Genomic DNA, 17,164 nt, shown 5'->3' with positions numbered 1-17,164 from the left:
GGTATACATTTCCAAGCTGTTTACAGAATATGAGCCTAATGAGCTGATCCTATTATATTGAAGGTAAAAACGTGTATTTTATGGGCCCTGGTAAAAAATACATACTGTATGAATTGTTTGTATCTTCTTTGATACATTTTTAGAAATAATATGTTAAAATCCCAAATCAGTGTGATATATGGCACTCACTCTGTGTGTAGGAGGAGTTTTAACTGAGTGCCACCAAATCTGCAAAACCGTTCTTGTTTATCATTTTTTTAAACTATGTTTCTATTCTAAAATATGAAAAACATCAAAGCATTTATTTTAAAGTTCTTTTAAGCCTAACCTCTCTAGTATAAAAAAGTCTCCATTAATGCCTCTTTCTCTTAGATATCAGCTTCTCACTGAAACAGAAAGCTCCTAATTTTTCCCCTTATATCTCCAAAATATGATTAATCATTTTGATTGCTCAACTTGAAAAGGATCCAATATCCAGAGAGTTTTGAGCTTGCCCTTTCTCGGTGTTTATTATCTAAACAGAGCAGATAGAAAGCAATATAGATATAACGTGACAAGGCTGAGAGTTTCGGTTGATAAATGTGACCTGTGACATTGTTTGTAAAATATATTAATGAGAGGGGGAATGAGGAGAAGGCAGACAGGCATAAATTGCCAGAGATTTGGAAAAAGAAGATAGTCTATCACAGCTTCTTACTAGTTAAAATTTGTGCAAATCTATCTCCTTGTCTGTTCCTCAGTTGCTTGTCTTAGCCATCTGCAATGTCTTATCTTGCAGAAACATAGAAACAGAGAATAGTTGAGGTTGGAAGGGACCTCAGGAGGTTCTTGAGTCCAACCCCATTGCTCAAAGCAAGGTCAGCTAGAGCAGATTGCTCAGTGACATGACCACTAACTTTTGAGTATCTCCAAGGATGGAGATTCCACAACTTCAGTTCCAGTGTTTGATCATGCTCACAGTAACAAATGTTTTTACTTACGCTTAAATGGAGTTTCCCATATTTCAATTTGTGCACCTTGCCTACTGTGCTTTCACTGGGTTCTACTCTGAAGAGTCTAACTCTGTCATCTTTTCTCCCAATCACACCATCAGGTATTTATATCATTGATAAAATCCCGCCTGAGCCATCTCTTTCCCAGGCTGAACCATCCCAGCCCCCCCAAACTCTTCTGGCGTTTGCAAATGCTCTGATTCATTAATCATCTTTGCAGCCCTTTGCTGGACTCCAGTATGTTCTTGTCTCTCTTGTACCCTGGTATCAGGTTTACCCAGAAATTTACAGGCAGTAGTTTTGCATGTAAAACAAGAGTATCTGGAGAACTAGAATGCATTTCACCTTTGACAAGAAATGTCACTGTCCTTGGAGAAACTGTGCATGGCTGTATAGGATAGAATCAGGTCTCAGAGTGATTTCCAATACGTATCTATGAGCAACAATTAAGGCAGGTGTGCCTGTTCGTCGGGAGAGAACTTATTTACTGTTGAGTAGCTCTAGTAATTATCAAATAACACTCACAACAGATGTGCAGATATTTCCTTCAAAATTGGGCGTTCCATCAGTCTTTGGTCCTGCACGTATAGAAGAATGATAGTTCAAAAGCAGGAGACAGCTTCACATGTATGCTCCAATAATTATTGCTTTCATTTCCAGCTGTTTTAGAGCTTTTCTTTCAAGAAATGATACTTAATTCTGTCTCTCATATGTAGAACAGTAGATTTGGAGGCTGAAATAAATACCTTGAAAGTTTGACTCATTGTACAGAGCGTATGATCTTCTGACAGTTGGGGTTTTGTTTCCTGTATTTCAGTGTTATTTCCCGGGGTAGATACTGGTAGTTTATAATAAATTTTCTGTTTATGCATAATTACTTTAAATGCCATAATCTGGGGTTTCAAGTTCAGACACAGGATTTTTGTTCACAGTGCATAGGTATAAAAATACTTTCATCTTTATTTCTACAAGGATCAGTTGTGTTAAAAATTTACATGCATTTACAAGACTGTAAATATTTTAGCAAAAAAATTACTAGTTTTATGAAAAATCTGCATGTATCTTTTTATTAATGCCTGTTTTTCTGTTACTGAGATAATAAGCTGATTTCTACTGCTTGAAAGAGTAGTTTCTGCTTAGCTCTGTCTGCTGGATTTTAGGAATACTAAGCAATGAGGACTTTCTCTTTAGGTTGCTTATTAACACTGGTTCCTTGCTGGGATCAAGTTCTGAAGTGAGATTACACAGACTGGACATGACTGCAATGGAGTGTCTTGGGAATTATACCTTTCAAAAGAAAATGAGTTTCAAGTGTGCAAGGGTGCTTGCAAAGCAGTCCCAGTGCCTTGGAAAAATATCAGCTGAAGTGGAGATCTTTATTCAAGCTCTTAACTTTATTTTTTTCTTTTCCCCCTCTCTGATAGCTTACCCACAAATAATCCTCAGTCCATCAGCCCTTTATATATTAAAAGAAAACCAATGAAGTGAAAGTAGGCATACACTGAGAATATTAACAATGAATTTTTTTTTTGCTGCAAACTGTCTTGTATTAATTTATTTCAGCATGGAAATAAATTATTTGGAATGTTGAAGGTGCTTACAAAGGAATGTTACAGAGAGATTAGGAAATGAAAGAGGAAAATTCTGCTCAATAAGTGCATTCCATTACTTGAGGTAGATTCTCCTACTTACAGTCTTGATAGCAGTATATGCAAAAGCAATCATGGAATAATCATGCACAAATTGAGAAATCATAATTATTTTCATGGCACCAGGCTGATATTTGGATAGAAAGAAGAAATTGCTATTTAATACGTGAATTATGTAAATTACAAAGCAGTCTTAGAACAAAAATGCTGGTTAGTCTATTCAGATCTGAATAAGTATACTTGTGTCATTTGTTTCTATTTTGTATCTTTCCCTTCAGAATTATTGATTTGTTCTCCTGTTGTTGTCAATATTACCTAGTACTGCAGTGCAGTAACTAGAATTGTACACATTTGAACAGGAGAATAATGATGTTCATTCTAATTTGCTTTCGCTGGTGATGTCACAGTAATGCATGAGGACACTGTATTTTATTTATATGTGTATATATATATATCAGTCAAATCCAATCAAGGCGTTCCAGTACTTCCAAATCCATTTTAAACTGTAGATTCTGCTAGAATCTTACCGCATTGAAACTTATGTGCCTGCCTTATTTCAACTAGACTTATATGTTAAGAAAAAACTGCTTAAGAGAACTGCTTAAGAAACTGTTTCTGGAAAGTTTGGAAAACAAACAAAACTTTAAGAAAAATTTCCAGGGATGGGCAAGAAACAGAAGCTCAGGTACAACCAACGTGAGAGATGTAGCAGCAGTAGTTTCCACCTGTTGGTCTGAACAGGTAACAGACTTTTTTCCTGCTGTTATAGGTAATTTTGGAAACTGAAATATTCTACTAACTATGACTGAAACTGCCTGTGGGCTGTTATTAAGTAGTGCTGCATTTCTTTTGAGTTTGTTTTATTCTCTTGAGCTTTGCAAACTCTTTCGTACAAATAAAATAGGTGTAATGACTTCCTGTATTTTCCAGTACTGATGCTTGTTGCTCCTAAATGATTGTGATCTTACTAGGCAATTATGTTTCTAGGGCTTTTTTTTAGAGTAACAGATAACCAGCAGAGTATACAATGGTCGGAAAAATGTTTTTAGGAAGTGAAAGGATTTACTGCGTGAAAAGTTCAAGTCTTCTCCTGAGGGTGTTTGCCATAAGCTGGTGGGATAGTTCATATGGCCTTCAGATTATTTAATTACGATTTTCTTTTAAATTAAGCCTTCTGAGCAACAATGCAGGTGTAGAGGCTCTTAAAGAGGCCTCTAAATTGTGTGTCTACTCATCAGTGCAAAGACTGTTTAAAACTGAATAGTAACGCAGATCAGAAGAACAATAAGTATATCTTTATAGAGGAGGGGTAGTCAGCTTCAGCTCTCCGAAGGGACTGCAAGGAAGTTGTCACTCACCTTAAACCAGGAGTGAGAAAGTGGGCAGCAGCCTGATCTGAGGTTGCTGTACACAATTGCATACATGTGTTGTGCTATGAAATTATTTTAAGGTGAAGCTGATCTGCTGTTTTTCAAATGGCTTCTCTTTTTTTTTTGATGCAATGTGACTACTGTTAATAATATGGAGATGTCAGAACTTGCAATTTTTGTCTTTCTGACCATTGGAATCTTATCTGGTGTCTTGAACTTGCACTGTGGGTGGTATAGGAGGCACTTCAAAGTGTCAGAGAAGGGGAAATGTATGTATGTCTCATTTAACTACAGGGTGAGTCTAAGAAAAAATAAGCTACTCAATTCTGCTTTTCAGTTAAGTCTCTAAAATTATGTTAACCTAATCTATATTTTATTATGTGGATTTCATAGGTTGCATGATGGGTCCTCAGGTGTGACACTTCATAGGAACCTCTGTAGTTTAAGAACAGATGTGCACTGTAGTAGAAGTGATTACTTTCAAACACAATGTTTGGGTAAAAAGAATGTACTTGTTGTACTCTTAGGTATAAATAAAGATTCCGTATTGAGCAAGATTAAGTGTTTTGAATTGAAATGGTGATAGTAAGGGATAATTTATCAGTGTAATGCAACTGCTGAACACCAGTGATTATTTCTCTATCCCTACCCCTGTAGTGGTTCAGATCTGTGACAGGCTGAATTAAAGTTAAATTGTAACCAGTTACACTAGTTTTGTTATTACCCTGGTAAATTGTTCAGGATACATGAAATCTGTAGATAGTTGGGCTCCAAATACCAAAATCATGCTTACTAGTTGGTAGTGGTATGATACCACTAAAAAGAAGGCTGTTGTGCAGTTATCAAGATGGCAAACTGCTGGTCATAATATATGAAAGCTTCTAGCTTTTCTGTGGAGATGAACATTTACCTTTTTTAATGAGGTAAATGTAATGTAGGACCTTCACAGCCTTTTATAGAACCTTTATATGGAATCTTAAACTAATATTGAACGATTTGGTTAATGTAGTTTGAAAAATGTAATGGACTGCTTGATAATTGTTTGAGAATATAATGCTCCTTGCAGTAATATTTCAATATTGCAGATTTTTATAGTGGACTCTTAAATTTTAATATGCACTCATAACCTACTGGCTGTATCATAGAGTCATGCTTTATGTAATTGTAGAATCATTTTTATTAACCAAATTTTTAATAAGGTAATATGACTCTTGAAACCAAATATATTAGTAAGAGTCTGTGCTTTGTTGAAGGATTGATTTAATTAATACCAAACTCTAGCGAAGGACAGGAAGTGCGACCATTTCTGATGTGTGGCTAAGACTTGGTCACACTTTCGTGATAAATAATGAGTCTGTTTTTCAAAGTGTTATCTAGAACATAATTGGAAAAGGTGCTTGATATCCTGGACTTGTTTAACATAAATTTAAATATCTTTTAAAGACCATGAGATATAGAAATGTCTTTACATATTATTTGAAGTGAATTAAAAAAAAAGTGAATTAAAAGCTATCAGTTAATACCAGTGTCAATGGATAGTCTTCATCCAGTGGAATAAGTAACAATATTATAAATTGATATTAGATAATGGGCAAATTAATTATTTAATAGGAAATTGCATTTCAGTTTGTGGGTTTGATCCATGGTGGGGGGTGAGGATCCTTATTGGATTGCAGGCATGAAGTAATTTCTTTTCTTTGTTTCTGATACAGGAGGTAGGTACAATTATGACTTTACATATCTCAATATACTGCAGTAGCTGATTTTTAGGCAGTGCTTGTGAAGCAGTGAAGCATAGTTTTTCATATAAATGTTGAACTGATTGGTTTGGCACTTTTAAATTAAAATTTGAAAGTGTGTGACAAAGGAAGCCATATAAAGTAGTTCCATTTTAAGCATGGAAATTTGGGGGGGACAGTTACAAAGTTCACATTGGATCTCTGTTTTGAATTTTAAATTAACATTGTTAGATTTCTATAGTGACTTGAAATAGGGTTGTTTTGTAAGCCTTTTTTTGCAGGAATACTGTCCTGACTAATTTTTTCATTTGTCAGAGGAATACCTTGTTGTGATGAAAACAAACACAACATTTTACAAAGTTCTAAATTCTTCTTTTATGTGGGAAACCTTGTTGTTTTTGGATTTTATATCATGCTTTAGTTATTCAGTTAGCAACTGAGTCAAACTAAACCATAGTAGCAGTCCCTTTTGCCTTCAAAAACCATGGCTATTTTTACAGCAACTTTTTGGGGGGATATCTAATAAGAGATGCAATAACAATTATGTGCTATAACTTTCTCAATTACAAAGATGAACTGTGAAGTAGATATCTTAATAATGAAAGTTGGGAAGGGAGTGATTTGTTCCTAACACTTAAGGTCTATAGGAATGAAGGAGGGAGTGAAACAATACTAAGAAGCTAGCAGAGGGATGATTGAAATTGTAGCCTACGTAATTGTTCAATTCCTAGTCAAAAAATGACAAAGTGTGTGTATATGGCCACATGAAAAATTATGCTGTGCACTGAACTAATATTAACCTTGGTATGTCATCTGTGCATTCTTTGTTCTGTTAGTTTTGTATATAAAGCTTTATGAAAGTCTTTAATTGAATAATCAATCTTAGGTTATGTTTTTCCTTTAAGAACTTTCTGCGTTGACATAATGTGGACCTGCTCTGGAAATGAATTGAGATTGCATGGCTGGAGGCTACTGTCTCCTGCACCTTGCTCTTATTTGTTGCAGGCAGTGAATGTGACAGGGAACTTTAGGAAGAGTAGAATGGTCTCGGGATATAAGTAGTTGAATATTGCGCTGGAGAAATGTATCCTCTTTATGGTTCAGCAATAGAAATGTTTGCACGATTGTATGCAACGTGCTAAACTTGGCCTTTATATGGTGTTCATCATTCTAGGAATCCGACATGTGCTTTGTGATTTTTCAGAACTGTGAAAGAATTTTTTTTAAATAGATACATGCACTGATGTAGTTTGAAGTGGTGGTTTGAATAACATTGGCATTTTCAGGGCAGGAGGAAAGCTATAGATGTATCAAATTGACCTTCTGAAATGAACTGATAGTTTTGTAACATTGGTTTCTGTGTAGCTCCATTTCTTGTCTGTGGAAGGAGACTATTGGGGTGGTCTTACCTCTACAGGGAGGCTAAAACCAGAAATTCATTACTGTGAAATTCTCTGTTGCTTCCAACATGTCCAGCTATGATTTGTCAGCAGAGTTTACACATGCCAGATTTTACTGGTGCATTTAATATTGATATTGCTGATCAGAGAATAACCTTGAAAAAGCAGGAATTCTGAGATCTGTTTTGGAGCATTCTAGTGGTTCCTCTTCAGCTCATCTTCATCATGGTGTCTTCTACTCTTCTTTGACTACTAATCTCCACTCTCAATGCTTTATCCTCTATTTTGGGGGTGTCAGACTCATTTTCACTGGGTGCTACGTAAGCCTTGCAGTTGCCTTCACAGGGCAGAGTGCAATTTTAGGACTGTATAAATGTAGGAGTAGCTGTGTAAATAAGTCTGACGCTCCTGCTCTATATTTTATAGTTCGTTCTTTACCTTCTTCATACGTTTGAGTGCCAGCAGGGACTGCGATTTAATGCTACGGGACATAAACAGTTAGCCTATTTAGTACCACACAATTCAGCAGCCTGAAGCATTTGGCTGGATCAGACTGGGTGTCTAGAACTTAACTGCTACAGTTGCACATGCATCTACTCTTGAACAACCTAGAATAACACAGTTAACGGTTTTATAATATCTATTTTGTTTAATCTGCTTATCAGAACACCGACAATGAAAATATTCTTTTGGGGTTTGGTTCAGAAGCTTTGGGGCACAGTAATTTAATGTATGAGAATCTATACAATTTATTTGAACTGCACATTGGTGGTGTTATTTGTGCCAAAACATTTTCAGGATTAAGAGAGTGCGTTACACACACTCTTATTACACTTTTTCCAGGTGATTTTAATTTAGTCGTAAATGGTGAATGTTGAGTTTTCAACAAAGCAAAACTTGATCAAGATTCAGCTCAGGGGATAAAGGAGAATTGTAGTTGAGACAGAGAAGCAAAGTTTCAGTATTTTTTACTTAGTGGATTGCATTAGAATAATTTAGGGTGTTTTTGTTATAGATGTTAATTTAGTATGCACTCCCTATCATACAGATAATGGAGGCAGTATGTCAGAATAGAAAATATCTGCAATGATAATCAATGCTGGTTTAAAATGGGTGGGAAGCTTCTGTTAACTAGTATCTGAAACAGTAACCCTTAATTCACATCCAGCCTGAGTCTACAGAAAATATCCCACAGACAAACTGATCATTTGGAGAACACTGTTGCTACTTTTACCAGACTTTACGCTTTCTGGGAATGCTGTCAGTATTTCACCATGCTGTAAGCTTCAAGGAGAAGGTGTAAGCCAGACTGGTTCTCCTTTGCCCCATACTTCTGCCTCTGCATTTCTCTTCCAGGCATAGAGCGCCCCAGGAAGAGAAACATTAGAAAGTACAGATAGAAAACAAATAGAAAAATAGTTGGATGCCACATAATCATTTGCATCACAGTGTATGTGCTCTGTCATTGCATGGGGACAGGGCAGGATTCTAAAGGAAAGTTCTTAATGCCACTAAGAAGCGTTTAGTTTGCTGCAAAGCAGTAAACGTGTTTTGTAATTTTGGATATGCAAATTTTTACATTAAGAAATTATTTGTATTTATGAAATTTAAACAAACTAAGGCTGTTATAGAAGAACTTGATGTTTGCTGACTTCTAAATATGCTTTGCTTCCGTTAGTTTTTATAATGTAGAATTCAAGCTGCACATTAATTTATAAAAGCTTAATATTTTCGCCTTTTGTAGAGCAAGGAGAGCGTTCAAAAACCTTCGAGCATATGAGAGTAAATCCTTTGTTTTGAAATGTTTCTTACCTGGTTGCCATGATAGTTTTGAAGCACTTGGAGAGCTGTACGATGCTGTATGAACCCCTTCAGGCACTTAGAAGGAAAATATACACACACTTCTGACTGCAGAATGCAAGATTTATTTTTCTGTTCCCTCCAGTGAAACTGACCAGCATTTTTATTTGTCCCACAGGGGTTGTTCAGAACTTTGTCGTATCCCCATGGTGGAATACAAACTAGACAGTGAAGGCACCCCATGTGAGTATAAAACCCCTTTCAGAAGAAATACCACTTGGCATCGGGTGCCGACTCCCGCTGGGCAGCCCCTCTCTCGTGCCTCTCCAATCCTAGGAACACCTGACAGACTGCCCTGCCAGCCGCTGCTCCCGCAGGCTCAGCCAGCCATTCCTCGCAGCACCTCCTTCGACAGAAAGCTGCCAGACGGTGCAAGGTGAGAGCCCATCCGCTTCGTCGTTGAATCATAGTATCGTTTTGGCTGGAAGAGACCAACAAGACCACTGAGTCCAACTCTTAACGTAATATTGGCACTGAACCATGTCCCTAAGAATCTAATCTGTGTATCTTTAAAACACTTCTAGGGATGGTGACTCAACCACTTCCCTGGGCAGCCTGTTCCAATTGCTGACAACCCTTTCAGTGAATAAATATTTCCTAATATCCAATCTAAATGTGCCCTGGTACAACCTGAGGCCATTTTCTCTTGTCTTTGTTACTTGGGAAAAGATACTGAACACCCTCCATGCTACAGCCTCCTTTCAGGTAGTCGTAGACAGTGATAAGGTCTCCTCTCAGCCTCCTTTTCTCCAGGCTGAACAGCCCCAGTTCCCTCAACCGCTCCTCATCAGACTTGTGCTCCCAACCCTTCACCAGCTTTGTTATCCTCTGAACTAGCTCCAGCACCTCTGTGTCTTGCTTGTAGTGAGGGGCAATGCCTGCCATTTTCCTAATGTGCCTTGCCCTAGATATCTCTGCTTTCTAGAACTTCAGTAAACCTTATTTTTAAGCCTTATTTTGTTGAGCTTTGGCAGTAATTGAAATTCTGAGGTGGTATTAAAGAGCCATCACTGAACCCAGTTCCCTCTACTTGAGGAAACAACTTCTGTTGTTTGTGATGGAAGTGGACTGGGCTGAGGACAGCTGACCTGAGTGGGAAACTGCCTTGTCACTTTTTGATCTACATAATGTCCTGTCTCCCACCTTTTGGGAGCCTATTTAAACAAATAATGAGCATAAATAAGATGAAGTCATTCCTTTAAAAATTAATTGTTTAATCTAATTACTTAGCTATTGGCATAATTTCAAAGGATTCTGTGACTCATTACCAGTCCTTATACTTTGCTTTGCTTTTAATTAAACAAAGCAGAGCTTGTGATTTGAATATGTAATACCTCTTAGATGGTGTGATGGTATCCTTAAATGTTAGCTCTGTTCTAATTTAATCATAATTCTTCATAAGACAAAAATTTATTTGTAAAGTTACTGATTGAACACAAATTTTTCGCAATGAGAACAATTAAACATTGGAATAATCTCCCTAGAGGAGTGGTGAATTCCCCAACAATGGACACTTCTAAGATTCAACCGGACAGGGTGCTGGAACGTCTTGTCTAGACCGTGCTTTTGCCAAGACTGGTTGGACCAGATGAACCTGGTGGTCCCTTCCAACCTGAAATTCTATGATTCTGTGATTAAAAATTTGTAAATACATTTGACCTTTGAATTGTTTAGGAAAACCATATATCTTGAACTGAACTCTCTGTCCTTTATTGTTTGCAATTATTTCTGCTTATATCCTTTTTCCATGGGGTGAAGTAGTTCTAATTTCCAAGGAAAATGCATGTTGAATATATCTAATTGATATGAAAATCTAAAGTACTAGTCTTAAATTTTAAAAAATTCTGGATGAAATAATGAAATACTGCTATTGCTATACTATCTAATTTAGTAGGAAAGAAGAATTAGTGAGTTTTACATTGTTTAAAACATATACAAGTAATAGTAGTACATATTTGCAAATATGTCTGGGGAAGCCTGACTCCCAGTTATGACCATTTGATCATTTTCATTCTTCTTGTCCTCAACTCACCTCCTCACCCCCTGAAAAAAGGAGAGGTGCGTTTCTGTAAGCATGTATGTATATTCCATTATCGGGCTTAAACTTTTCCTAATGTCTTGTTACTGAAATTCTCAGTAACATCTAGCATAAGGAGACAATGTATCAAATGTCTAGAGATACTTGGATTTATGGAGTTTTATTAAGCATACTGTACGTCTATACAGAGAAAAAATGAAAGCTTTCTGACATACTACTCATTTCCAAAAGCTTCACAAATGTAAGTTGTGCTTCTCTTAACACTCAGTGAAGCATGTGAAAAGATGTTAAGACAAAGGCTATCTCTTCCTGTGAAGAAATTCCTGTATCACTTAAACAAAACAAGTGCAATGTAGAAGTGCTATTCTTGGGAAGACATGGTACAGATTGTAAATAATGAAAAGAGAGGAAAATGATGAACTGTGATGTGTGGGTCTTGAAACAAGAAAAGAAAGGTACCCTAATTGGCAAGGTCTTTCCACATGGGAAGAGGCATAGTTGATGACTTGACAGAGGGATGGGCTTAAAACAAGAGGGTTTGAAGCAAGGTTGATTAGTACTTATAGGTAGTCTTGGAAGGGTGAAAATGTATACTCAGGCTAGGAAAATTATGAAGAGATTTTAAAGGGTCAGAGACCCAGTATCAGTTTAGACAAATTGAAGAGTGCAGGCAAGGAAAAGCAGGTTGATAAAACCAGGAAGATAAAGCAACTGATCTGAAAATGAGCTAGCACTGAAGTCAGTGATAAAATGGTTGTTTTTTAAGATAAAAAGAGGAAGAAGCAACAAAAATGTGTGCTAGATGTAGCAAAAGATTTAAGCAGCAGCAGTTCAACTGCTGTGACATGCAACAGTTAAGTGCCAACTCCCTGGAGTGACATTAAAAACTGGGAGCTGAACACCTATGCTCCTAGTGCAGTTCCTGAGAAGTGTTAAGTGCTTTGAGAAGGCGATTCAAAAGTTTTTGTGTTGATCAAGGGGTTTCCTCTAATTAGTCACTAAGAAATACAAGGATATACTTGACCCTACTTCTGTTTTGGCAAAATTTCTAGTTCTGTGACAGCTGCTCATAGCGATTGCCTAGGACCAAAGCTTCAGTCAGACTCACTTGGTTTTTCACACCAAGAAGTCTCTGTGTGCTTGAAAGCGAGTGCATCCTTTCACCTGGAGTCTAGAATTCATTCCTGAGAGCAGGCAGCTGCAGCCCTTCTGTACAGGACCTGTGTGAGGCGTTCACTGGCTGCATTGCTGTGGTTCTCCTTTTGTGACCACCTTTGTTTATCAGGTTAATGGCTAAACACTTACCCAGCAAATGGGAGGCTTGGGATCTACACATTCCTCAGCCTGGGATAGTACAAACCAATGTCCTGGTTTTGAGGACAATGTCTGTTTCCAGTCTGGAGACCAGAAACATACAGGATCATAACTTACCCATCTCTTAATGCTAATTCACTTAAGCTGTGCAAGACATACAACGTTCTTGGTGGCAAGAAGCAAGAACATGCAACTGCGTTCAACTGTAGCCTACAGACTAATGTACTTGAGAGGCTCAGTCCTGTCAAAACTTACCAGAGAGATACATGCTGAAAAATTAGGGACTACACTATCTACTTATTGTATGCATGTTTGGCTGTTAGACAAAATATAATAGCTAAGGTCTTAATTTTCAAGCTGAACACTAAAGTTGCTTATTGAATGTCATGTCCTTGGGAGAGTGTTGCACTTAAATCCGAAACTACCTCTTTTCACCTCGTCCCTGAGTACATACATTCATTTCTACACATAGCCTTTAAAACAAAACCAAAACAAAACACAAACAACAACACTAAATGAAAAAAGAAGGGAAATGCAAGGAAATGTCACTGAGGGAAATTGTGTTGTAGTTATGGACTGATATGCACAGAAGTGAAGGATAGGAGAATGATCAAAACCAAATTCGAACACTGCATTTCAACTCTCTGGAAATCCGAGGAGAGTAATTAGAGACATCATTAAGATGAGGCTAAAAAGTTTCAATAATCAGTACAAAAGAATACTATTCATGAAAATGTTTACTTATTGTTCTTCTACATCAAGTAATTTATAAAATAAAAAGATATTGCTGTTAATATTTCTAAATTACTATGTTCAAAGTTGCAATACATGCAAAGTGACTAACAATCATTTCTGATCCCAGCATGAGAGCTTTCCACACAAATGTAGAGGCCTAATCCAGCTCCTCTGGCTCCTGAATTATGCCATTTGTTCAGAAATAAAGTTAGGTGTAAGGAAAATAGGATTTGGGACTTAGTCTTTCTCTTTTTGTGGCTTTTTAATGTTTTCAGCTGGAAATATTTATTAATGATTAAATAAATAACATACTTTAAAAATATTTGTTCAGGTTTTATGAAATTGAGCTAAAACTGTAAATTCACAAAATGAATATAGTTAAGTGATCATACTGCATCCGCGTTATTTGTAAAAATGAATGTATTTGTACAAATATATTTCTTCAAATCTGAAGTCCCACAAATAACTTGGTGCACTGTTAATGACTGTGGTCAACATTACAGAAGTTCTCCGAGCAACCAGTCTTCCTCCAGTGACCCAGGACCCAGCGGGAGCAGCCAATGGAGGCAGCAAGTGGCATATGATGGGTATTGGTGAATTATTTTTTTTCATAACTCTCGCCATAGCTCCCATGCATCTTCTTTCTGAAGCAAAGTTCTGTAGATGTTCTATATCATAGATGTATTGGCAAAATCTGCTTCACTGGAAGAGTGTTCAGTTACAAAATCATCTTTATGGTCTTCAAAGGTTTTATTTCCTCCTGTTCTTATTCCAGTGGCATCCATTCCCTGATATCTCTGCTCAAAAAAGTAGTGGTCTTCCAGAGATCTCCCTGAAGGGTTGTTGCAATACACCAATGGGTCTTTCACATCCCTGTTAATCCCTTGGTGCTGAAGTTTCAGAAATTAGTTATCTGTGTATGTAAGACCACCCCAATAAACTGTCTATGTTATAAGAATATTATGAGAGAAGTGTTCTAAATTACTTTAAATGTATCACTTTGTTTTATAAATAACAAGCTGCCGAGAGCACTCCTGTTTATAAAATATTGAGCTATGGCAGGATCTACATAGCATGACACAAAAGCATTCCAGACTTGCCACTTGGCTTTTGGAAGCTACTTTTCAGAAAAAAATGTGAATATTGAAAACATAAGCTTGACTCCTTGTCTGTAAGCTTAATATTGCTTTGGCATGACTGTTTGTGGATAAGATTTTCCATGTAGCAGATATATATGCAATATCTTGGAGACTCCTCAAGGAATTTCAGAATACTCACTGAAATCTCTGGCAGCTAAAGTGATGCTAATAATTCAGATGAAACTATGACAATTTTTTTGACAGTAAACACATGAAAATGCATCTCGTGTCATTTTTCCAGTGTGGTTATTTCTAATAACAAGCTTGTTTTCAGTGTGTTGCTTTGTGAAATAATTTAACTTTTGCAATACAATGCAAGGCAATGGATCTGGTACCAGCTGATATGTTCAGAGTGTGCAAACCTGCAAAACTACAGAGATACTTTCTGTGGGGCTTAGTTCATAAAGCAGTTAAGCATCTGTTACCATAGTTTTCCATTGCAAAAACCTTTGGCTATATAGCCCCAATAATGCATTTCTTCTTAAAGTTCAGTGTCTTCTTGGCCTCTTCACACTTAAGATATAACAGTGTGCTGTTGAAGAAATTGCATGTAAATATTTCCTTGCAGTGTTTGGAAACGTTACTATACTTGGGCACATTAGGTAGGGATAGTGATTGATTGTTTAAACAAATCACTTACAAAATATTTGCTCTGAAGAATAAAATGTGTTGTTGTTCATCATGTAACTAGTTTCCTAGGGAAGAAAACCTAAACAACTTAATTTTCTGCTTATGTTAAAAGGTGCCAGTCCCCTTTGCTCCATGAACACCACCAAGGTTCAGGCTCACTGGAATGTGAAGGAGGCAGAGAACGAGAGGAAACTTTGGAAGGAACTAGGCATTCTGGTAATAAAAACCACTGTATCTCAAAAGTAATGTTCTTTGCTGAAGTGCAGCCACCTTCTGATGCGGAGGTTTGATACACAAAGAGCACATAATATGATGTGAAAGCAGACAGTCTAACAGAATTTGGTGTGGGATATTTACAAAATACTTGGAATATATCTCTTCTGAACCTTCAGAAAATGTCCTGAATGATGAAGAGCAGGTAGAACTTTGTTCAGTTATCATTGAAAAACTAGATCATAGGAAATTCTGCAGAGATACATGTCTCTGCTTCCAAAGAGTGTACAGGTTTGAAACCTGATGCGAAGCCATGTACCTTTTTTCTTTGTACAGTATACTCACGTTTTTAGCATTCAGAAATTAAAACACAATTATTTATGGCAGAAACCAAGTGGCATGCACCATCGACCAAAGTCCTGAGCTCCTACAAAGACCGGGCTTTACAGAAAGAAGGCAGTGGCAAGGAGTCGCCAAACAAACTTTCACATGTAAGTCTTTTACTTGGAGGTAATTCAAACTCTTTAAAAACAAACAAACAAACAAAAACCAAACAACAGCACCACCCCCCCAAAAAATCCAACCAACCAAAAAAATCACCCTGGACTCTAGGAAACACATGTTATAATACATTTTAGTAGTTTATGAAGACCACTGTGTGTTTTGGGAGGCAAAGAGTATGGTCATCTAGATGTAGGGGGATTGAGTATGATTAATCTATGTTTATAAACTAAGAACTGCAAGACTGCTTGGGTGTCGGGCACTGAGGAGATAAAACTAGAATAGCCTACACTCAGGTGTATATTTATAGCTTCATTTATACTGGCTTGCTTAATCTGTGAATTATTTAATGTCCTTTAAAAAAATAGTACGTTCACCGTACCATTTGTCATGTTGTGTGAAATACTCATGTAGTATAATTATTAATGAGCACTATAAAAGTACAGTTCGTGTGTTGAGAATGCCAAACAGATTTCTAGTCTACCTAGTTCAGTGACCTGTCTTCAGTAATAGTGAAATCCTCAATGGCTTAGCGTTGGAAGGTACACTAATGATATGCAAGCTCTTTTTCTATTTATTTTTTTGTATGTTTGTTATATGGAAAAACCTGTTATATATAACAGGAATCTACACTATTTGTAGACTTGTATGGGTAAGAATGAGGCCAGTTTCTCCTCTTGTGTACATTGGTATCTTACGAGAATCTTGCTTGATACTTCTCAAAGTACTACCATAAACAGAATCATAACATAGAATTATGCACATGAAGACAAAAAGACTTTCTTTGACCTTAAGCCAAAGTTGACAGGAAGCTAGAATCAGTATGTAACAATCAGTATTAAACAAAGCACCAATACCAAAGTTTAATGATGAGTTTACTTAAGTTAGTTTTATGCTAATGGCAGTTCTTGTGCTTTTAGAATGGTGAGGATCTGAACAGAAAATTTCATAATGTGCTTTTGTTTGTGTTTGCATGCATATGCATATGTATGGTGCAGGTGCAACGTTGTACAAAGTACAAACCAGCACTATTATAAAGATAATACTAACTAAATGAGGCTACTTTGTTGTTAGATGCTGTAAAAACGAACAGAAGTGGTCAGTACCTTGTAAAGGATCTTTTCGTGTTCTCTTGTGCATCTCCTTTTTGTTCAGCTCAGTTTGCCACATGAGACTCTTCCAGCCACTGGAATTCCCATTGAGTGCTACAGCAAATGTACAAGAATTCGGCAAAATATTTAAATATTAGAAAAAAGAGACTATATTGTCTTTTTATCAGTCTTAACTTGGTGGAGGGAGGGGGGGTGGAATTTCTCTGGCTGTCTTCAAACTCTTTGTTCTCCTAGAATAAATATCATATTCCTGCTTTTTTTTTTTTTTTTTTAAATCTTGCTCCATGACTGAGTCTTTAACCACATGTAACAATTAGGGTGCTACCACAAGGAAATTTGTAATATAATCCTAAACTGTGGCCGTAGTGAACTTTGAGCATTTCAAGATCTCTCTATCAGTAGTTGTTGTCCAAATTCCCTGCTGCTTGTGGAATCAGGAAGGTGCCTGTGTATGTTCAACAACATACAGGAA

The 17,164-nt window shown here is 36.8% G+C and overlaps 1 protein-coding gene across 9 annotated transcripts in view; it reads left to right on the top strand.

Annotated features, from left to right (window-relative positions):
• SIPA1L2 (signal induced proliferation associated 1 like 2) overlaps window positions 1–17,164 on the top strand; it is a 137,094-nt gene that overhangs the window by 91,734 nt on the left and 28,196 nt on the right. For all 9 annotated transcript variants that reach the window (XM_065057767.1, XM_065057766.1, XM_065057765.1 and 6 more), the window contains 4 exons: window positions 9,129–9,386; window positions 13,601–13,684; window positions 14,979–15,082; window positions 15,467–15,570. In XM_065057767.1, the coding sequence (XP_064913839.1) occupies window positions 9,129–9,386; window positions 13,601–13,684; window positions 14,979–15,082; window positions 15,467–15,570 (550 nt within the window). The remainder of the gene's footprint in view (window positions 1–9,128; window positions 9,387–13,600; window positions 13,685–14,978; window positions 15,083–15,466; window positions 15,571–17,164) is intronic.

The sequence above is a fragment of the Columba livia genome, chromosome 3, assembly GCF_036013475.1.
Source record: "Columba livia isolate bColLiv1 breed racing homer chromosome 3, bColLiv1.pat.W.v2, whole genome shotgun sequence".
Lineage (NCBI taxonomy): Eukaryota > Metazoa > Chordata > Aves > Columbiformes > Columbidae > Columba > Columba livia.
Note: the sequence above shows the minus strand (reverse complement) of the source record. Positions and strands in the feature narration are given on the sequence as shown.